The 22,756-nt window shown below is 45.0% G+C and overlaps 2 protein-coding genes across 6 annotated transcripts in view; one reads left to right on the top strand and one right to left on the bottom strand.

Moving 5' to 3' along the window:
- Polr3H (RNA polymerase III subunit H) overlaps positions 1-22,756 on the bottom strand; it is a 103,096-nt gene that overhangs the window by 42,721 nt on the left and 37,619 nt on the right. For 3 of the 5 annotated variants that reach the window (XM_069324288.1, XM_069324279.1, XM_069324290.1), the window contains exons 5-6: positions 21,977-22,104; positions 18,895-19,065 (exon numbers count right to left, since the gene is read on the bottom strand). In XM_069324288.1, the coding sequence (XP_069180389.1) occupies positions 18,955-19,065; positions 21,977-22,104 (239 nt within the window). In that variant the 3' untranslated portion in view covers positions 18,895-18,954. Of the gene's footprint in view, positions 1-14,251; positions 17,606-17,671; positions 18,038-18,894; positions 19,066-21,976; positions 22,105-22,756 lie in introns of those variants that run through there. The other 2 variants (XM_045748602.2, XM_069324285.1) reach the window with 2 other exon arrangements.
- LOC138366223 (tigger transposable element-derived protein 7-like) lies at positions 10,308-11,041 on the top strand. Its single transcript, XM_069327108.1, has 2 exons — positions 10,308-10,416; positions 10,506-11,041. The coding sequence occupies exons 1-2, from the start codon at positions 10,308-10,310 to the stop codon at positions 11,039-11,041; spliced, it is 645 nt and encodes a 214-aa protein (XP_069183209.1).

The following is a 22,756-nucleotide window of genomic DNA, read 5'->3' as shown; positions in this document are numbered from 1 at the left end:
TGTCGCCTCCCCCACCCTGTGAGGTATGATGTCATACTCCCAGGCCTTCCCCTCCTTAGGACGTCACGGGACGCCTCATGGTAAGGCGTCAGTGATTTATCTAGACACCTCAGCCTCGTGGGGGTGTTTAGGCGCTAACGGCTGTAATTGGAAGTGGCACAAGAGGCTGTGCCGGCTTTGTTCTGATTGGTCAAGACAAGGTGGAGGGGGGGGGGGAACGGGCATTTTGAGTTTCCCTGGCCCACCAAATCTTTAGTCTGGAGAGGGCGAGCAAGCGGGCTGGATACCCAGGAAGGTGGGGGTGGCGTGTCTGCCACCTCCACCCTCGTTATCGCTCTGTTATCTTCTTTACTCATCGCACACGGTAATCCTGCCATTGTGGATCGTGTCGGGATCCAATTTGCGTGATCGTGGGCCAAAGAGTAAGGAAGGAACTGTAAAATAACTCTAGAGACAGTGTTGACCCATAAGGCACCTGGCAAGCTTCGTGGTGTATCAGATGTGGTTGCTCACATCTGGTGTTGTGTGTTATCCTGTCTATGTTAACAGACAATTGGTGGAATAGGGCATGGCCTCCCAGTGTAATTGAGGTGAGATTACAGGCCCCTGTTGGACTTTGAAATTCCACCTTGCCGTGTCCACCATGTTGTGTCGCCGGCCATTATCACACCCGGTGTACGAGCGAGCCATGCTCGTGGTGTGATGTGGGTGTGAGTGAATCTGCCACCCATGTTTGTGTACGCCTGAGGCTCCAGCATGAGGTCTCGGCTACCTCGCGCTGCACCGCTCCGTGGCCAGACATTGTGGGGCCACGCGATGGCCACACCTGCGCGCCACCTCATCCTGGGTGGGGCGCTGCGAACGCCCCGCGCTACTCCGTGGCCACCCCCTTGGGCCATGCTTGGTCACATGCCCTGGTCACACCCTAGGGCCACACCTAGTCGACGCACGTGGGAGCGAGCTAGGTGTTCTTCAGCAAGTGAGGTTGTGACTGGGGGGTGTCCCCTTGGCCAGGCTTGCATTCATTAAATGTTATGTTGTTTAATCACATTATATTTACTCTTTGTGTCCTGACTGTTATACATAGTGTTATAGGACTCTAGACAAGAGTCCTATATTATTGGCAAATGTTATACATTTGCCTTACTTCTAGTTCTATACAATAAGCTATTAGGTTTCTGCAGATTTTGATTTCCGTGTTACTAGGCTATAAGCATACTTTTATTTTACTACGGGTGTACATTTTAAGTTGATTTGGTGTACTTAGAGTTAGCCACGGCTATGTTATACATTTGTTAAGTCTTACTTATAGCTGCCTCATTTACATGTTTTGCAGATAATATTTTACTTGTAATACTACTACGTAATAAATAAGCCCCCCATACTGTTGGTGTCTTTTTCCCCCATGATCAGAAAATAATAATAATGAGCCTTAAACAGGACATGTGTGGAAGCATCGGAGTGCATATACTGTATATGAATGCTACACAGTATTCATCTATAGATGTCCATATATGGTGAAACACATATGAAGAACCTCTCACACACTCACGGCTCCCTGACAAGAGAGAGCAAGCTTAGCTTAGCTGCCAACACCCACACATCGTGTCAGCAAGGCGCACAGCCCGCCTGCTTTCATACCTCTCACTGTATTTCCCACTTCTATGCCTCTCCTTCCTCTTTACTAAAAAAAAACTGCCAGCCAGCCAGAGAATCTCTATCTAATACAATAAAGCATTCATGATACAAGTATTTTATAACTTTTTATTATCCTACTAATATTACTAAACAAAATCTATAAGCAAAAATATATATGATGTACATCCAGAATTTAATTAAGAAACATCTGGTTAACTGGGTCAAGTGTGATAGGCTTATCAGTGAGCCGGTCCCTTCCCCACTACCAACATCCTCCCCCCCCCCTTCTATTTCCCATACAAACGCTGTCTCTGCTTCACCTCAACATCCATCGCTCCATCCCTTTCTCCCTCCCTCCCTCCCTACATCCATCCAACCATCCCTCCCCTCCATCTCTCCCTTCCCTCCATCCCTCCCTCCCAAACCAGTGAATCTGTACGAAGGTACAACATGGTTACAGCTCGCAATGCCAATCATTATGGATGAAGAGGAGGAGGATGCAGGAGAGAATCAGTAATAGCAAGAATCCGTCTTGGACACAAATATCCATAGCGATTCGGAATGGAAATAACAGTTGCTCAGCGAAGTTGCAGAATCTGTGATGAGAGTGACGGACACCGCCATGACCACTATCTACGTGAATGTGAACACCTGAGAGACATTAGAAATATGTGTAGAATAATAAGCCCCACATTGTTTGAGTTAGGAAAACACTATTAGTCAAATATTGACACTTTTCTTAAAAGATTCCCCCATTTTGCACCGGCAAGATAACATAAGCATTTAAGGGTTGACAGATGTTAAACTTCTTGTTTGAGGAGCTGTTCACTTGAGACAGTTAAGCAAGTCCCAGCTGTGTCTGGGTACAAGTGACAGGATGAACAGCCCAGCGGGTTTTCTTCCTATTGGGGAGTGTTGTACATGCTGCTATGGCGGTATGTCCACTCACAAGATGAGTGGCGCTGCCCAATAAACTCGCCCCTCGGGGCAAAATTTAAATTAAAAAAAAAAATCCCTCCCCTCCATCCCTCCATCCCTTCATTCCTCCCCTCCATCCCTTCCTCCCTCCCTCCCTCCCTCCCTCCCTCCCTCCCTCCCTCCCTCCCTCCCTCCCTCCCTCCCTCCCTCCCTCCCTCCCTCCCTCCCTCCCTCCCTCCCTCCCTCCTTCCTTCCTTCCATTCCTCCCTCCCTTCCTCCTTCCATCCCTCCTTTCTTCTTTCCATCCCTCCCTCCCTTCTTCCTTCCATCCATCCATCCATCCATCCAAAATTTTAAGAAACATTTGGTTAACTGGGTCAAGTGTGTTAGGCTTATCAGTGAGCCGGTCCTTCCCCCACCACCGTGACACCTCTCCCCACCTGCCCCCACCCCCATACTTTCCATACACACGCTGTCTCTGCTTCACCTCAACATCCATCCATCTCCATCCTACCATCCATCTCCATCTTCTCCCTCCCTGCCTACACCCAGCTTCTGCCTGCCTGCCTTTCTCCCAAGCTCTGCCTGCCTGCCTGCCTGCCTGCCTGCCTGCCTCCCTCATTGTCTCTCCCTCCCTGCCTACCACCCAGCCTCTGCCTGCCTGCCTCCCTCTCTCCCTACCACCTAGCCTCTGCCTGCCTACCTGCCTGCCTGCCTGCCTGCCTGCCTCCCTCTCTCCCTACCACCTAGCCTCTGCCTGCCTACCTGCCTGCCTGCCTGCCTGCCTGCCTGCCTGCCTCCCCCTCTCCCTCCCTCCCAAGCTCTGCCTACCACCCAGCCTCTGCCTGCCTGCCTCCCTCCCTTTCTCCCTCCTTGCCTCTCCCTTCCTGCCTACTCCCAGCCTCTGCCTGCCTCCCTTCCAAGCTCTGCCTGCCTCCCTTCCAAGCTCTGCCTGCCTGCCTGCCTCCCTCCTTGCCTCTCCCAGCCTCTTCCTGCCTGCCTGCCTGCCTATATTTTAGCCTCTCCATCCCTGCCTGCCCATCCACCCACCAGTCAGCCATCACTAACACAATGAGTGCATTTGGAGCCAACATGGTGCACGGATGTTCCTTGATTGTGCAGATATGTCCAACAAAGTCACTGAATGAATACTACAGCCTCATGACAAATCAAAACAATGTGCCGTGAATCTGTGACGTCACAGGGTAAAAGGCACTAGAGTGGTGAACCCAGTGGCTGTCTGTATAAAATATATCTTACCCGAGTGTTACTTGAAAAATTATCGACACTTAACTTCAGAAATATCGGAGTTCCAGAAATAACGACCAGGGTACAGCCCCACATAGGCCGTTAAATCGAGTGGATACTGTGCAAAGTTGTCAGTTCTACAATATTTATCGTTTGTTTATCATAAATCCCAAACTTTTGGAATTATACATTTTTGTGTCTAAATTTGATGCATATTTAAAATGCCACTTGACTATTTTTTTTACAGTAAACTATACCACGAACTATATTCTAAAACATAATTAACATCATATGCTATTCTGGGACCATAATACCGAACAATTTGTGATAATTTACATTTTTAACACTTTCGTTACCCAATGCAAGTATAGTACTGTATAAACCCACTAATCCGGAATCCGCCTATCTGGAAAATGCCCTAATCCAGCAAAAATCGTGGCCGGATAAAGTTACCTCCCCATCCAGCCAAAAAAATGTCTATGGAAGCCGGACTAGCAGATATTTGGCCAGATCAGAAATCTGATCCCATGTGCTCCCATCCCACAGTGCCGTGCCATTAGAGAAACATTTTTTAAATAACTTTTTTGTTTTCATAGTAACTTTTAGCATTTTTTGCCAAGACCATATCTGGTAGCAGCATCAATCATTCTGGAGGTGTTAAGAGGAAGAAGGTTACCCCTAACAATTAAAAACAAGAAATGTTATACAACTTTATGAAAGTGGCCAGACGACTTCAAGTGTTGCCAAGGACTTTGACCCTTAAACTGCGCAACACGTCATATGACGTGTAGAGTAACTTACCGAAAAAGTGCGCATCATGTCATATGACGTGTTGGAGTACTACGCAAGAGTTAAACGGCCCGCGGATACACGGGGTTCACCACACCTTCATCAGGGCTCTTGTAAACAGACGCCATTTTTAAAAAAAATCGTGGGCCAAACTCCCGGGTGTTAGGAGCCTCAGTATTGAGTGAGCTACCAAGCCTGACGCACGCAGCATGAGCTAACAGCACTGCTGTTCAGCTTGTGACCACAGCATCCCCTAAAAATGCCATAATATACTTGTTCATGCTATTATGTAGCAATGATATTATTACAGAAGACCCCTGACTGTGATAAAACTGACCAGGGTTCTGATAATAGCAGGATTGTGGTGATATTTAGCGCTGTGCGCCATGGAGGGAGGAGTAATGCTGTGGGAGGGAGGGTGGTGGCGATGTCTTCTGACTGTGTGTGGCCACCTTTTATTGACTGCACTCACCATACCAGCTTAGTGGTTCGCTATGGTGAACACAAATGTAGATACTTATATATAACGTGCGTATAGAGGGTATAAACAGCAAGAGGAGTAGGTTGGGAGCCGCCATTTTGGTGAGAGTGGTGGCGTCGTTTGCACGACGCCACCGTGCAGACGACGGTGTTGTTTACTGGTTACCACGATGGTCTTTGGGCACCATACCAGTTTACTTGTACAAGTATGGTGAATAAAACAGGTAGATATTTATATATAATGTGTGTATATAGCGTAATAACACCACAAACAGTATTGTTGGAGGAGAAATATTAGTGCGTCTGGCCTTAAGGGCGGCAGCCATCAGCTGACTGTGTGAGGTCCTACGTCTTTGTGCCTTTACTCACCATACAAGCTTAGATGCACAGTTATGGTGAACAAAACATGTAAATACTTATATATAACGTCTGTATATAAAAACAAAACAGTATGGTGGGTGGAGAATGGTGGCAAGTCAGGTGAGGTGAGGGACGGAGGGAGTGTCAGCCAGTGGCGGGCTGCCAAAGCCTGCCACTGCCACTGCCACTCAGCATACCAACTTAGTGGTTCGTTATGGTGAACACGAATGTAGATACTTATATATAGCGTCTGTATATAGTGAATAAAAGCAAAAACAGTATTGTGGGAGGAGAATGTGGGTGAGTCAGGTGACTTGAGAGAGGGCGTGAGTGGCTGGCTGGTACACGGCGGTCACACCTCGTTACTTTTTGACTCATAATAGCAACTTAGTGGTTCGTTATGGTGAACAAAACATGCAGATACTTATATATAACCTGTGTATATAGTGTAATAACCGACAAAGTATTTGTTCACTGATTGATGAACATAATTGAATCAACAATATGCACACTATTTTTTAGTACAGCAATGATTCACTCATTTTATTATATATATCAAACTACACACTATTGAATAATATTACAACAAAAAACCAGCATTGAATGTAATGAAATGCCATTTTCTGGGTGAGCCCCGGAAGCTCCCTGGAGCTTATCGGGCTAATGTATGTTATATTAGACCGGGACATTAGCTAAGGAGTTCAGACATACCAGGGACCAGCGCCAGAACCTGGCCCCTTTAGTGAGGTTTCAGGGAGCAATGGCCCTGGAAAACCCCTTTGTGGTTGGGGTTTTCCTTATCTGCCATCGACCGGGGTTAGGCACCCAGAAAGGTAGGCATAACAAAACAAACCCCACATGGTAAAAACTAAAACAAAAAACTGAACAGAGAGGTAGAAACTCCCTACAATCACAAGGAAACAAGCAAACATCACACTTTACTGCCGCGCCGATCATCCGCGCAGCCCTCCCCGCCCCGAGAGGGGGAGGGGGGAGCCCCAGACCTACCGCGCCGGATGCCAAGCTTCAGTTCGGAAGCTAAGCTTCAACCAACGCGAAAAAACCGCCGATCGGTGAGAGGGAGGGTTGCCAGGGAGCCTCCGGGGCTCACCTAGAAAATGGCGTTTCATTACATTCAATGCTGGTTTTCTGTGGGGAGCCCCTACGGCTCCCTGGAGCTTCATACCCAAAGAGAAGGAAAACAAAAAGGGCCAACCCGGGAGGCGGCCGCCACAAACTCTGCAACGCAAAGCCGAGACAACAGGTCGCAATCTGCAACCCAAGGTAACACGAATGCACAGGAGCAGACGCGCATAAGAATGGGCGGCCAAGAACCTGTGCGACCCTCAAATCCCTGAGCCCGAAATGAGCCCTAGACATCGCCAACACAGCAGCAAAAGCTGCAAACGTCTGAACAGCACGGGCGCAAAGACAAACCGCAGGCTGGAAGAATGAAAAACTCTGCGGACGACTTGGGAGACCCGAGCCCTGATAACAGGGAACGAGGGGAACCGGATCAACCACAGCGCATCTGCAGACACGGTACGCAGGTAACGGCAAAAAACACAACCGGACACAGGACGCACCCCCGGCCAAACCAATCAAGCATCAATAACCCAAGAACCCCTCCGGAAAACAGCCGTCTCGACCGTCGTCAGGACGGAGAAAGGCTGCACACGTACAAATCTACCACCAGTACTAAAGAGCAGAAACCTGAACCGAAGGGGCTACCACAAACTGAGAAGATAAGACGGCACCCCGATCAAGTACCAGGACAGCTCAGGCGACGCATGAGCAGGCCGGAGGTGACACAAAACACGAGAAAGCGTACGAAATGTCATACTGTCGCCAAGACGAAGCTCGCAGGTGGGACTGTAACGGGGGGTGGGGGGAAATAGCTCTATCTTGTCCATTATTCCACCCCCCAGTTAACTAACGAGGCCGGGGGAAACAGCTCTCTCTAGTCCGTTATCCCGTCCCCAGTTAGCTAACTATTCTAAAGCACCTCCAGAGTTCCTAAGGCAGCCTCTCTCGTTCAACACCTTGTAACCTAGGTATTTGACTACCTAGGTGCTAAGACTACAAGGCGCCGTAACTTGATCCGCTACCCGAAACTCTAGAGAGAACTCTAGAATACATTTCACTGCCACAAACGTATGAGAGAAAACGAAAGGAAAGAAATGAATAGTGAAGTAATTAGTGAGGGTTTGGGGTGAGAGGTAGGGAGGTGGGAGGAGCGAGGAGGGTCATTAGTTGAAAGTGAGAGTTTAGAGAGGGGTGGAGGGAGAGGTGTAGATAGGTAGAAGTAGAAGAGTAGATAGTAGAAGTAGAAGAGTAGATAGTAGAAGACTAAATGCTGCCACCATCCATTCTAGACCATTACATACAAGACAAGGAATGGAACTTGTCTGTATCACAATATTCTCAAAAGATGTTATTACCAGGTCATTATTAATCTGTCCCATCTTTATCAACTCCAAACATAGGGGACACAGTTAAAGGCCATTTAAATAATAAATTCAATTATATTTCACATACTAAGTATCATAATTTAAGCAAAGTTCAAGATCTATATATGTAAAGTGAGTCATCCTCCAAGAATCTGAGAACACTACAACTGACTGCCCCTGATCATCACACAACACTTGTAAAACACGGCCAAGTCACCTTAATGCTCAACTCACCAAGTGTTTGCCTATAACTGGATAGAGGGGGGGGGGGGGGGGGGCTGTAGTGGACAGAGACTGTCTCGCCCTGCCGGCCGACAGCCTCCCTGCTAGGGCCGTCTCCTCTGCTGGCTGCTGTTCTGTTTGTCTTGTTAAAAATCCTCTCGAATCGATCGCTCTCCGAGTATATATTGGGGAACCTAGTAATTAACTCCGCCCACAAGTAGATAGCCTCCGGCACTCTACCAAGCCACTCCTTAAACGTCGGCATGTTTGAAGGCTACCAGGCTCCAATTATAAGATTAGCAGAAGCAAGGTGAAATTCACATGATCTGACCTCAGGTCACTTGGGGTCATTAACTCTTAGAGGTGTGACTTTCCGGTGGACAAACTGGCGCCTTCTCTAATCCCTGTCTGTGACTCATGTACTCTATGTATGTATTAAACTAAACCAAACACTTTTACAGTGTTACAGGGCATCGTCAACAAAGTCACCTGAACACCACAGAGATGGTGATACCCGCGTCAAAATACCAGACACGAAGAGCCGAGGAGAAGGTCGAACAAGTCATGTACAGGACCGATTCAACCTACCGAAAGAGGCGGAGCCGTGGGAAAACGCCCCAGGTTCGAACACCTATCAAGCAGCGTCTGAAATAAGGCTGGGCCGGCCACCAAGGAACCATAAGGACTGCTCTCGTAGGATAGGCTGCAACCGAGCCAGAACCCGAAGGAACAGCTGGACCGGAAGAAGAGGATCAGGTACCCCCACCTCGACCAGTCCTTCCGAAAAGCATCCACCGTGAATGCCTTGCAGGCGGGAAAGGGCACCACATAAAATAGGTGATGCCTAGACCAAGCCGACTCGAAGACGTCTACGGCCAGGAGTCCATATGTCCGACAGAGCCAACAAAACGAGTCGGCGACGACTGGCCAATCCGCGAAGAGAGGAATGAACCGGGACAGCTGTCCACCAGGACGCAGGACACACCCCGGACATGAACCTCACGGTTACCCAAACCCCTGTGGTTCCGGCAAGAACCACCAGAGAACAGTCCGAACAGAGCTGAATGGTAGAGCACCCAGGGACCCAAACCCTCCGAAGCGCAAACCAAACAGCCACGAACTCCCGAACCGTGCTGTGAGCCTGATGGACAGACAGACTCCACCAACCTCGGCCGACCTGGCGAGCACTGGTCACAGAGCCGCAGCCGAGAGATGACCCGTCCATGAACACATCGAGCAAAGGCTCGGGGAGGTACCAAGGCACGGAACCCCGAAAACCCCAAAGAGGAAACTGGTGACGCAGCACCAACACAAGATCCCCGGAGGAACGAACCCAACAAATGCAAGAGGCAGAAGGGGAGTCTCCGAAGGAACCAAACAGACGCCAAAGCCAAACCTGACTCGGCAGGCAGACCAGCACGTCGAAGTTCAGACTCCTGCACAACTGCTCAAGCAACCGCTGAGCAACCCGGGACCCCCTCATGTACAGCCGAAGGTGGGACCACAGCCGCAGTAACACTTCTGGAGGGAAAGACAATGAGTGGCCCAATAGCCCTAAACAAGGCCCAGGTCCGAATCCGGGATGGAAACAGATGGAATGGCCTCCAGATCACCAGGAAACCAAACCCGGCGATCTGGAAAGATCCACACCCCTGGCGAGCAGACAAGCGGACTGACTGGGAGCCCACACCAGCCAGTCGTCGAGGTAGGCCAGATACCGAATCTCAGATTCAGACAGGGCACTAAGATCCGGTAAAGATGCAAAAAATACCAAGCGCCCATTACAAAACAGGGAAGGCAACAAAAGCAGCAAGCCTGAAGCCCCACCACCAACTGAGCCATTCCTAGAAAACTGGAGAGGAACGTGCCAAGAAGGGACTTGGAGGTCCAGGGCCACCATCCAGGCACCGGGCCCCAACAGAAGCCAGACAGGAGACAACAGTCCACAGAGGAGGGCATAGAAACCAGGGCTCGAGAATTGATGTCAGGAGAGTGAAAAGATTATACACTTTTTGGTGTTTACGCTCAAGAGCCCAAAACGTCGCGCGCACAAGGCGCTTTTTTTTTTTTTTTTTCACGAGTGCTGGGCGCACGAAAGTGTTAAGAACATACATTTTGTCAAATAATTTATATTCTTATCAAATTTATAATGCTAATGAAATTGGGCTGTATTCGAGGAGTTTACCGGAAAAAACTCTAGCTATGAGGAGTGAGGGTTCTGTGGCAGGCCGTAAGATTAACAAGGGCACGCTGTCGGCCATGATGTGTGCGAATGACGACGGCATCGACAGAATCACATGTGCAATTGTTGGCAAGTCAAAGAAACCAAGAGCCTTGCAACATTGCTTGGACAGATTGCCCGTGAAATATTATACCTCAAAGATTACATGGTTTACACAGGAGATCTTTCTTACTTTCTTGACGTCTTCTGCAAGGAAGTTCGTGACCAAGTTAAGAAACTCAAAGTGAGGCCAAGCAAAGTTCAGGCTGTGCTGTTGCGTGATAATGCGCCTGCCCACCCCAAAATTGACACGTTAACCTCACATGATGGCAAGATAACGTGTATGGCACTTTCTCCTAATACAACCTCTCTCATCCAGCCTATGGATCAGGGAGTTATCTGCGCCACGAAGAGGTTGTACAAAAAAATGATGCTCAACAAAGTCTTGGTGGTTTTGCCTATTGAGGAAGATATGGAACTCAGCGTGGATAACAGGGTTAAAAGAACCCTTGAGAATTTGAAGAACTATTCCATCAAGGAAGCCATCTATAACTGGGCCAAGGTGTGGAGTGAAGTAAAGGAACTGACTTTGAAGAATTCCTGGAAAAAAAAACTCATGTCTACAGTCAGCAATGAGGATGAAGAAAGGAATTTTGAAGGATTTACAGATGAAATCCATGAAATGTTCAGAAATGTTGGCAAAAATTTAGGATGACAGGATGTGGTTAATTGGCTTGAAAGAGATGCTAATGACCCTGCATATGGTGTAACGAGTGAAGAAATTCTCCAGTCCTTATTACTGGTGAGGTCGAAGAAGAGGTGGAGGACGAAGAAGGCAGTGAGGAACCAACACCACAAACCATGAAATACAGTGTACTTATGTTTTATGTTGACGGATTAATTAATTTTTCATCCAACTGTGTACTTATGTCTTATGTTGACGGATTAATTAATTTTTCATCCAACTGTGCTAATCCAGAAGTTGAAAACACGTATCAGTACCTGAGGCAAACCAAAGAGCTGATCATAAGAGGCCAATGAACACAGAAGGCAAGCTAAACTTGATTCTTTATTTGTAAGAAAAGCAACCAAAGGCCCTTCAACCAGTTAAGCCTCACAGGCAAGCCAAGCGCCTTCAACCAGTGAGGGGTCACAGGCAAGCCAAGCGCCTTCAACCAGTGAGGCATCACAGGCAAGCCAAGCGCCTTCAACCAGTGAGGTGCCACAGGCCAGGCAAGCTAAGCGCTTTCAACCAGTGAGGCATCACAGGCCAGGCAAGCCAAGCACCTTCAATCAGTGAGTCGTCACGGGCCAGGCAAGCCAAGCACCTTCAATCAGTGAGGCATCACAGGCCAGGGTAGCCAAGCGCCTTCAACCAGTGAGGCATTACAGGCCAGGCAAGCCAAGCGCTTTTAACCAGTGAGGCATCACAGGCCAGGTAAGCCAAGCGCCTTCAACCAGTGAGGCATCACAGGCCAAGTAAGCCAAGCGCCTTCAACCAGTGAGGCGTCACAGGCAAGCCAAGCGCTTTCAACCAGTGAGGCGTCACAGGCAAGCCAAGCGTCTTCAACCAGTGAGGCGTCATAGGCAAGCCACGCGTCTTCAACCAGTGAGGCGTCACAGGCAAGCCAAGCATCTTCAACCAGTGAGGTGTCACAGGCAAGCCAAGCGTCTTCAACCAGTGAGGCATCACAGGCAAGCCAACCGTCTTCAACCAGTGAGGCGTCACAGGCAAGCCAAGCATCTTCAACCAGTGAGGTGTCACAGGCAAGCCACGCGTCTTTAACCAGTGAGGCGTCACAGGCAAGCCAAGCATCTTCAACCAGTGAGGTGTCAGAGGCAAGCCAAGCGTCTTCAACCAGTGAGGCGTCACAGGCCAGCCAAGCGTCTTCAACCAGTGAGGCGTCACAGGCAAGCCAAGCATCTTCAACCAGTGAGGCGTCACAGGCAAGCCAAGCGTTTTCAACCAGTGAGGCGTCACAGGCAAGCCAAGCTTCTTCAACCAGTGAGGCATCTCAGGCAAACAAAAAGCCTTCAATCAGTGAGGCTTCAGCAGCAGGCAGTCAAAACTGACCTTGCCTCATGAACTGTACAGTAATTTTAAGTGTTAATTTTAGTGTTGTGTTTGAACAGGTTACGTAAATTGTCAAGAATTCTTAACTTCAAGATGTGTGGCATCAATCAAAAAGACGAACTACAACAATGTAAGTTGAGGGTTTCTAGTTTAATATTTTATAATTATATGTGGCAATTCAAATTATGTTGTTTGTGGTATAAAAATAGTTGGAAATGGTCACTTTTGGACTTTTGCAGTGAAAAAATATGTTACTATGGAAAACGTGATAATCCGGCTGGAGGTCCTTCCCATATAATCCGGATTAGCGGGTTTATACAGTACAGGGGTACCTCAGTTTAAGAGTTTAATTCCTTCCTGGAGACGGCTCGTATTCCGAAAACCCGTATTCCGAAGCTAATTTCCCCATAAGAAATAATGGGAAATGAATTAATCCGTTCCTGACTACCCCAAAAACCCCACATCAAACTAAATTTTTATACCTAATTCATCTAAATAAACCTACAAAACTATGTTCAAGTTATTACTTACCCCTGCTGAGGACTGCTGTTGGTGTATGAAAGATGTGAGGAGGAGGAAGGAGGAGAGGTGTTACTGTTTGGAAGGGGTGTCTCCTTCCATTATAACATCAGGCAGTGAGGACTTCACTGGTATGCACACTCTGGCACATTTTGCCTGCATACCACTAGGACTTGCTTGTTTTACTAAGAATCTGTCTAAAGACACTTGTTTTTCCCTACATTTTAACACTTGTCTGTATTAAGACATCACATTTTAGGGGAGCCGGTCGGCCGAGTGGACAGCACACTGGACTTGTGATCCTGAGGTTCTGGGTTCGATCCCAGGCGCCGGCGAGAAACAATGGGCAGAGTTTCTTTCACCCTATGCCCCTGTTACCTAGCAGTAAAATAGGTACCTGGGTGTTAGTCAGCTGTCACGGGCTGCTTCCTGGGGGTGGAGGCCTGGTCGAGGACCGGGCCGCGGGGACACTAAAAAAAAGCCCCGAAATCATCTCAAGATAACCTCAAGATAACATTGTCATTTAAAAGGTCAATGCAACGGCCTTCTACAGCTTTATCTGGGTGAGTTTTTTCAACAAAACTTTGCAGTTCTTCCCATACTTCACACATTTTCTTAATCAAGAAGGGACATCCTCTACTGCCTCTACTCACAGCTATTTTCTTAGGTTGAACCTTACCAATGGCTTTCTTGAGACCCATGGCGAGATATATAATGACAACTTTTATGCTCAAATGGCCAAAAAAAACGACAAAAAACTGTAAATCCTTGTGAAGAATTCAGGTGGGATAGTCACTGGGTGTGAGACACAGGTAAACTGAGGTGCGATCGCCGTGCCACCATGCGCTAGTCGGCCTGTACACGTATCAACAAACTCGTGTTCCGAGGTAACCCTCGCCTTCCGAGACGCATTTTCCGAGGAAATCCTGCTCGTATTCCGAAAAACTCGCATACAGGGACACTCGTGTTCCGAGGTACCACTGTATATCCGTCAAAAAATTAAACTACAGAGTGAGCAGAAGGCATAAAGAGTCAATAATTTAAAAATTTAAAAATTCCATTTATTGTCCAAATTTATTGGACTTGTTTTAAAATGTGCACCAACATCTTCCCAATCTTTTTAGACCCCATGTGGCATCCACATGGAATGAATAATGACTGTAAATAAAGCAGGAGTTTTTTTTTACAAGACAATGTACTTTATCTTATGATATTAGTAACATTGTTCTAATATTTGTTCTTATATGCAAATATTCCTTTAGAGCATTCTATTACGAACAATTTGATGTCAAATTTAACAACGTAGCACGAGAATTGAGGTGAAAAAGTTGAAAAAAAAAAAAAAAGAGTACCTGTATAAACATTTTTGTGTGGTGGTGAACTCTCGGGTAACACACGGCCTACCTTGTGGAGTGCGGCAGGTCTAAATTATGGGGATTTTTTTTTTTTCCTTACGTGGGTGATCCATCAGGAAAAGTTGGCACATTTACCATGTAGATTATGAAACAAAAAAAAAAATTGAAGGCATTTGAGGAAGTTTGAGAAATACATTTTACACCCTTTAACTATTTCCTAACAAATCAAACCAGACTACTTCCACAAACCCAACATAGAGGCGTGTGGCAGCTGCTTTATTTAAACCACTTCAGAAGAGTGTAGGGATTGTATGTAACATTTGTAACACAAGATTTCACCCAAGTTATACAGAATTACCTACACAATATGCAAACAGACAAGGTACCTACTGGATCTGTCACAATGATAAGACTGATATGGGAAAACATCACCAAACTAATGAGTGACATTCCTGAAGCACATAGGCTACCATTCACACAAAAGCTAATAAAAATATATGAAGATTGTTTAAAAACAGCAACGGACACGGAACACAACCCAGGAACCGATAATTTGGAGAGCCAAATTAGCAATGAGAAAGGAAGGACACTTGACGGCAATATTGAAGACCCAACCAGTAATATGAATAATGAGAGCAAAAATGAGAAAGAAGAAAGCAAAAATGAGAACAATGAGAGCAATACTGAGAAAGAATGCAGAACTGAAAAAGTTAGGACAAAAAACACAAACTACCCCAAATCAGACCACCATGCTGCCATGTATATACCACCATGTATAAACAACCAGAATAAAATTACAGATGAAAATATTTGCTAATATTATGCAAAAGGAAAGTGCAGATATGGGACCAAAGGCACAGAATGCACATATATGCATCCCTGAAAATGCGGAATATTAGGGAGGGGTAAATGTCGTCTTTGAACAAAGTGCAGATATTTCCACCCTAAACTATGCAAACTCTCAATTAATGAGAGAAAATGCTATGATCTTCAATACCCTGATTTCCACGTAAGAGGTACACACAGTGTTATAGAAGAGAGGAGGTCTGATATAATGACCATGGAAGTTTTTTAGAGGCAGCCAGAAACAGAGAGAGAAACACTGGCAGACAGAAACGTTGCAGGAGTATGGATGGGAATGAGGAAATACCCAAGACTGGACTACAATTCGTAATCAGGTGCACACATACTACACCCCCCAACTACACAGAAACTACCACACTCCCTAGTAACACTACCAAAACTGGACGAACCATTGCCAAAACAGCACTCCTTGGGTCAGGGTGGAGGGGGGGAACAAACCCCCACCAGAACTGACACAATATGGAAAATCATTCATATTTGCAAACATACAAGGCCTAAAGTCAAAACCAAGAAAAGTTAATAAAACCAGCATTGAATATAATGAAACTCCATTTTCTGGGTTGAGCCCTGGTGGCTCCCTGAAGCTGACTGACTAATATTTGTCATCAGTCTATAAGTTCTTGTACCTACAGGAAACCATGAGCCAGAACCTGAGGGTCCTCAGAGAGGCGCAGGAAGCAATAGCTAATGAACACTCCACTTTGTGAGAATATTTTCATGTCTGCCATCGACTGGGTGTATCACCCAGAATGGTAGGCGAACAAACCCCTTGAAGTCTGACGTATGAATCACAGCCTGGTTAATCAGGCATCAGTTAGAGGCATTTATCAAGTTTTCTCTTGAACATAGTGACAGGCCAGCCAATTAACCCTATGTGTGTAGAGGAAGTGTTGAAGTCTTGGGCCTTTGATGATGAGAGTATCTAGTATACTCTGAGAGTATATTCTATAAGAGTATACTCTATGTGTATCTATTGCATCTTTCCTTTTCAATGGGGCTATTTTGCACATCCTGTCTTGCCTCCTAGTCTAGTGTGATGTTATTTCTGTGTGAAGATTTTGAACCCATCCCTCTAATATTTTCCAGGTGTAAATTATTATGTCTCTCTCTGGCCTTGGCTCTAGATACAAATTTTAATTGAACACAACAATTTAGATGTTTTATAGAGTGGACTATAGGATTAAAGGATCTTTACTGCTAGAATCCACTCAATAAAGCATTAAATTATTGGGATTGGTTAAAATGTTTAAATCTGTTTTCTCTAAAGTACAGGCAAGAGAGATACATAATTTACTGCTGGAAAATATTAGAGGGACTGGTTCCAAATCAGCACATGGAAATAACATCACACATGAGACCAAGAGGCCTCCTGAGAATGGTTCTGCTTAAATAAAAAACTAATACCATGCATAACTACCACATCTTACAATTTAACTACTCCACAAAATGTCAATAGGGCAGGGAGGAAATGTTACTCATTAAATAGTTGGCGAATAAAGCTATGATGGGTGATAATTGATAAATCGTCCACCGACAGGTGATTTTCACCATTTTTACAACCACCTGTGCTCCCCAAAATTATATTTTATACGTAACTTAATTCTCGTACAAAGATAAAAAGTTCCTGTTAAGATAAAAAAAAAAAAGGGATTCTGCAAATTTTGAGCTACAAGTATTGTTTTCAGCACCACCAATTTGGCCAGTTATGGCCATCCTGGACATTTTGACCCCTTTATGGATGCATTCAGAGTGGCCGCCAGCCCAAAAATAGTAGCAATCAGCCAAGATGAATTGTTTCTTACTTTTGGCATCAAGTCAGGGATCAAGAATTACACTTTTTTCCAGTTCATGATAAACAAATTTTTTGCTTTACCCTACTATATACAGTACAGTAGTACATTTTTCAGGAAAATTTAAAGGCATATAAAATTACGATCCATTATGTCTAAATAAGCCCTGTTATAAGTAGAGAGATGAATGTTCATTATTTGCATTACCTTATACAATACCATTTAGTTGTACCACCGTGTTAAATGCAATAACATTTCTGCCCTTTATTCTTCTTCTCTAAATTTATTATAAATATAATCTCAAGGTAACTTTTGGTTATCCTTGGTTAAGTTTCAAATTTGTTCACCAAGAATGAGCTGGTGTGTAAATTAAGCTGATTAGGGGCTGCAGTGTATCAATTACATAAACAAAATTAAAATGTAAAGTCACAGCTTATAATAATTAAATAATCAGAGCTAATATAAATTCTCATACCACAACCTTATATTACTGGCATGCAGTTCCCGAAAATGTTTAAAATGATTTTTGTAAGTGACAGACAAAGCTAGCCAATGTAATTAAAGATAACTTTCCTACTGTCAGCACAAGACAAGCTCTTTCCCCACATTCACCTACAGTATTTGGCAACAAGCAGAATCTTCTCAAACATTTCAGCTGCAGGTCCAGTCCAATTCAACTGTCAAAGAGCAAGAAAGGACACTCAAAATTATTGCTAAAGAATCATGTATGTTGGTTAAGCTATTATGTAAATGAATCAGAAGCATCATTTGACTTCTCTCACAATAAAGTCACTATGACGTGTGAGAAGCGTGTTTATGCCAACTATATTTAACGCCCATATTTTCTATTGGGAGGCCAGTACATCACTGAAAAAGCTGAAATATGGAGAATTAACCTTTTGAATTAACACTTTGGTGTCGTGATGACATTCGTGCAGTCATCAAAACAATACACGCAGTTCGGGGCATGACGTTAACGTCACCGTCAATTAATTTATGCTTATTCTTATTAAGTGTAAACATTGTAAGTGAAAGAGTTTAACATTCGGTTGTGTGCTCCCCGACAATGACCAGCCTACCTTGCAGTGCGATGTGGATGGTCCGCCTGCCTGGCCAAAATGTTAAAGTTTAACATATTTTTGATTCCAGAAATAATTTTTTTAGACATGAAAATACATTTTTTTTTTTATTGCCACTAGACAGCCTATAATATTAACTAAAGTTTTAGCTTTATTTGAAGGAAATTGGTCAACTCTGTGTATTTTATTTTATGTTTAGAAGTTGCAAACAAATTTGGACAAAGTTGCTTGAACAATGTGGACCAAAGAATTGAGAGAGAAGCAGAGAAACTAACTGATAAATGACCCATTTTTCATGTCTACATGTTGAGAGCCAGCAGTCAAATGAATCTCAGCAGGAGTGTAAATGCCAGATGCACTGGAAATAACTGCTAAGATTACCCCAAGACGATATAATGGAATGAACCACCAGGTGCAAGACTAAACAACTGATGTCTGTCACACAGACGCAGAATGATACTAGTTTCCAGTATGCACAAGCATACATATACTATACATTGCATCAACTCTCATTCAATTGCCTTCCTAAAGGAAGAACATAAATACCTCAGGAATGATGACCTTGAAACAAAGCTGAAGTAAAGGCAGCTAAAGAAAATGCTTGACTCACTGGAATACGGAGTACCTGGGTTCCAGTAGATTGTACCTGGATGAGGTTTTGGAAGTTGTTCTACTCCCCAAGTCCAGCCCGGGGCCAGGATTGACTTGTGAGAGCTTTCTTTCAACAGACTGTTGCTTAGAGCAGCCCGCAGGTCCACACATTTGCAACACAGCCCGACTGGTCCGGCTTGAACCATATCTTATATCTTTAAGATGTGGCTAAGATGTGAAGAAAAAATATAAAATCCTTAAATAATTAGACAAAAACAGCATAAAATTCAACTTACAATGTATGCATAAGGCTCAGCTTCTAAATACACGAAGGTTGACGTGTGGTGCAACCTAGGTCATACCGACTCGACCAACTCTTCCTCCTCTTCCTCACCTTCCTCCTCCTGGCCTGCGCCGCTATTTGTCCACCATGACACCATGCCCAGGCCTTGGTCATTTATTGCACCCTGTTTGATAAAATGATCTTGTGTAAAATATGTACCATTTTATATTGTAAAATAATGTGTTTCACTTGAATAGGGAGAGTAAGCACTTGCTGTATGTGAGAAAGGCATTCGTGCAAAACTTGCACAATTATTGCATATTAATTATTTTTTTATGATATTGTACATGATATTGTAATTATTATTACATGATATTAAAGAAAATATTTTGATAATGATTCATTGTTAAACAAAATATACGGTAAAAATAGTTATAAATATAGGGGTCCCTCACATACGAATACCTAATGAATAGCCTTGCAAATCCCAGGAAGATTTTTTGAATAGACTCCTCTCTAAAATAAACAGTGATCAATACAGAAAATTAAAATTTTAAATTAGTGCTGGCCAACAGGGAGAAATTAATAAGTACCATTGAAATAGGAATTTGATTTAGGAAACAGATATCACAAGGAAATCAGATTTAACATAGTGAAACGATTGCTTCACAAAAGACTCGAGCATTGAATGTAATGAAATACAGTACTGTACCTCTTTTCTGGTCAAGACCCAATGCTCCCCGAAGATATGTCGATGATATTGTTCCAAACTAATTGGTCAAAAAACTGCGCGAGTTCTTGTTTAACCACTTAACTGCGCTAACCGAGTATTCTCGGTCGGCGGGAAACTGCGCCAACCGAGAAAACTCTTTTTGATTTTTCGGTACTAGTTCTAAATGTGTACGAGGTTGGTTGTGTACGAAATGAACTCGTAGGACCTTCAGTGAGAGGCAGCCATCTTGAAAGAAATTCCCAGAATGCCCTAGGGCTGCTGGCTGGGTTAGTACTGAATGAGCAACCATGGATGGGGCACACGCCTCTGGCTCCCAAACACCTGTCCGATGCGGTGTTGAAAGATAACGCTCTGTCGGTGAAATTCAAACCTTATTGTTTGAAGAACATAAGGGTAATAATATTGGTGAAACTAGGCACAATAAGGACCTAACACAAAGGTCAGATGCAATTGATACAGCACCTATGAGGATGATACAGCGAGCGTATCCAGTTGTAGCTCTGAGCATCACCCTTACAATCCTATGCTATCTACAATTTATTTAGATGATACATAGATGAATCGTTTTCTGCGTTCAGTGAACGCAGGGGGATGAAAGGGGCCCGCTGGCACGGCCCAAGGGCTCCAGCAGGAGGAACAGGCTCGAATGCCTTCCCCGTCGATCCGGAAGGGGCATTTCCCGAAGCCGCCCGAGACTCACCACCAGGCAAACCCTGCCCTGACTCTGAAACCCTCAGACATTTGGGAGCCAGGAGCAGGGAAGGGAGGGCAAGATGAACCACAGCAGGGAAAGGACTAGGGGGTGCAGATGAAACCGAAGTCAAAGCGACTAACACCCCCAAATCTGGGTCCCTATAACCAAAACGGGGCAGCTGCGGGGCATCCGGAAAGGCAACCACCCTTGTGCGTTGCAGCAACCTAAACCTTGTATGCAACACCGAAGCTGCTTGCACCCGAATATCAATCTCATTGAACTGGGTGAATTGGAGTACAAATAAGGAACACCACTCGCAGGACTCCAGGTCAAAGGTGTTATTGACCCAACAAGCAGCATGGTGGAGACAAAGACGGTGAGTATCACGTTAAGTCAAGGGGACAGAGCAATCTTCAAACTTGCACAAGGCGAGGTGGGACTCTAGGGTCTCTTCCATCAGACCACTGAGCCCCAAAGGAGGTTTCCAGGACCCTTAGGCTGACTACTAAGGGAAGCCCAGGCAAGATACTGCTAACCGGTTATCCCAGGGCTACCAAGCAAACAACTATAAGCTGAACCCCTGTGATGTGTGCAAGCACGGGGACCTAGTGGAGGGCCACCTAAATCCTAAGTGGTCCTACCACCACACCAGGCAGACCCCCGCCAGGCAAAACAAAACAAAAATAAAAGAAAAACCCAGCAAAAGCACAATGTCTCCAGGTGAACAGAACCGGTCGCTATGCGTATATCAGACAGCTGCACAGTACATCGCGCCCCTGCCAGCGACGAAACTACCTCCTACCCAAGGGAAAACAGGAGCAAGAACCACCCCAACTGAACCCCAAGGGCGGGCAATCACCGAGCAGCAACAGAACCACGCGGAGGTAGTTCCCGAACGGCTCAGGGAAGATAACCCTGAAGCCGCAAGGGCAGTACTTACAGGGCACCTAGGGAAAGCAGCCCTAGGTGCATGCAGCCCCAGTGCTCTTGTGTTTTTCCTGGCTCGCACTATACCAAAATTGAACACCACCACCGCACTACAGCACTGCTCAAAGGATGGAGCCAGAGTCGATCAACCGTTCGCCCTCACAACGGCCTGTGAACTGAGGAGAGTTGCTGGTGTGGAGGTCTGGGATCCCCGGTCCCCGGGAGGGGGACAGTGGGGTTTGAGCAGACGGATGCACGGCATTTGTGGTGACGTCATACTTGTTTCCTTGGTTTTGATTAGGGAGTTCTGTTGCTAGTTCGGCTTTCGGTTTGCAAATGATTTAATCAGCAGTAGTTTGTTTTGGAATTCCTACCTTTCTGGGTGCCTGACCTGGTAGATGGCAGACAAAGACTGCTTCCAATTACACGGAGGTGTCTTTAGGCCATTGCTCCTCGTGCCTTTCTTGAGGGGGCCAGGTTCTGGCTCTGGTCCCCAGTAGGCCTAGAACTTCTTCGATTGACTGTTGTCATGGTCTAATATATACATCAGCCCGGTATAACTCCAGGGAGCCGAAGGGGGCTCTTCACAGAAAAGATGCAAAACTGAATTGACCATCCAAGCACCACACAGTTGCAAACTAATGATCTAGCCTTGTTTACATTAAAATGAACTGCAGTCTAAAAACCCACATAGTCTAATGAGTCTAGAGTATTGAATGAAACAGATGCAGATGGACTTACATATACAATATAAGGAATTTTCCCCTCTTTTCTATCTGCTACTGCAACATTTCCCTCTACAAGACTTGGTCCTGCTGGAGTTGTGTCTGTGAACTGTTCTGCCACAACCTTAAAGCGAATTTTCTCACCTGAAATAAATTGTATATGTATATTGTGTTTTATCTAATCTAAAGATACATAAAATGCTTAATAAATTTTCAACTTCTTAGTTATTTCTTATACAGTATTTATACATTAATTGTTCAATGGTATATTTTGGTACTCACCAAGTTGTGAGAATGGACTGAGCCTGAGCTCCAGTCCAACCACACAACCTTCAATTGATTAGTGCAACCTCTTATAAAATTGAAAAGAAAATGGCTTATAAAACAATTTAATATTTGCTATAATTTTTGTACAGTAGAAGTTTTAATTTAATCTATTCATAGGAAGTAGATCTATGGTTAGGGGTCAGGCAGAGACACATTAGTCTCCAGTGCTATGTGACAGGAAAATCTTTTGCAGCCTTGATAATTACAAAAAAAAAAAATTATTATTTTCAGTGGAAAAGTTATTGAAAAATCCAAACATGACACCATCATGACCAGCATAACATGATAATTTTGCACTTTATGACAAAAAACAATAATGGAGAAGCTATTGAAATTCTGCTGATGGGGACAATCTTCATGCTGGAATTTCAAACAGGAAAACTAAAATACCTAAAAAACCAGCGTTGAATGTAATGAAATGCCATTTTCTGGGTGAGATCCAGAGGCGCCCAGGAGCTATACCAGGTTG

Source organism: Procambarus clarkii, chromosome 2, assembly GCF_040958095.1.
Source record: "Procambarus clarkii isolate CNS0578487 chromosome 2, FALCON_Pclarkii_2.0, whole genome shotgun sequence".
NCBI classification, from domain to species: Eukaryota; Metazoa; Arthropoda; class Malacostraca; order Decapoda; family Cambaridae; genus Procambarus; species Procambarus clarkii.
Note: the sequence above shows the minus strand (reverse complement) of the source record. Positions and strands in the feature narration are given on the sequence as shown.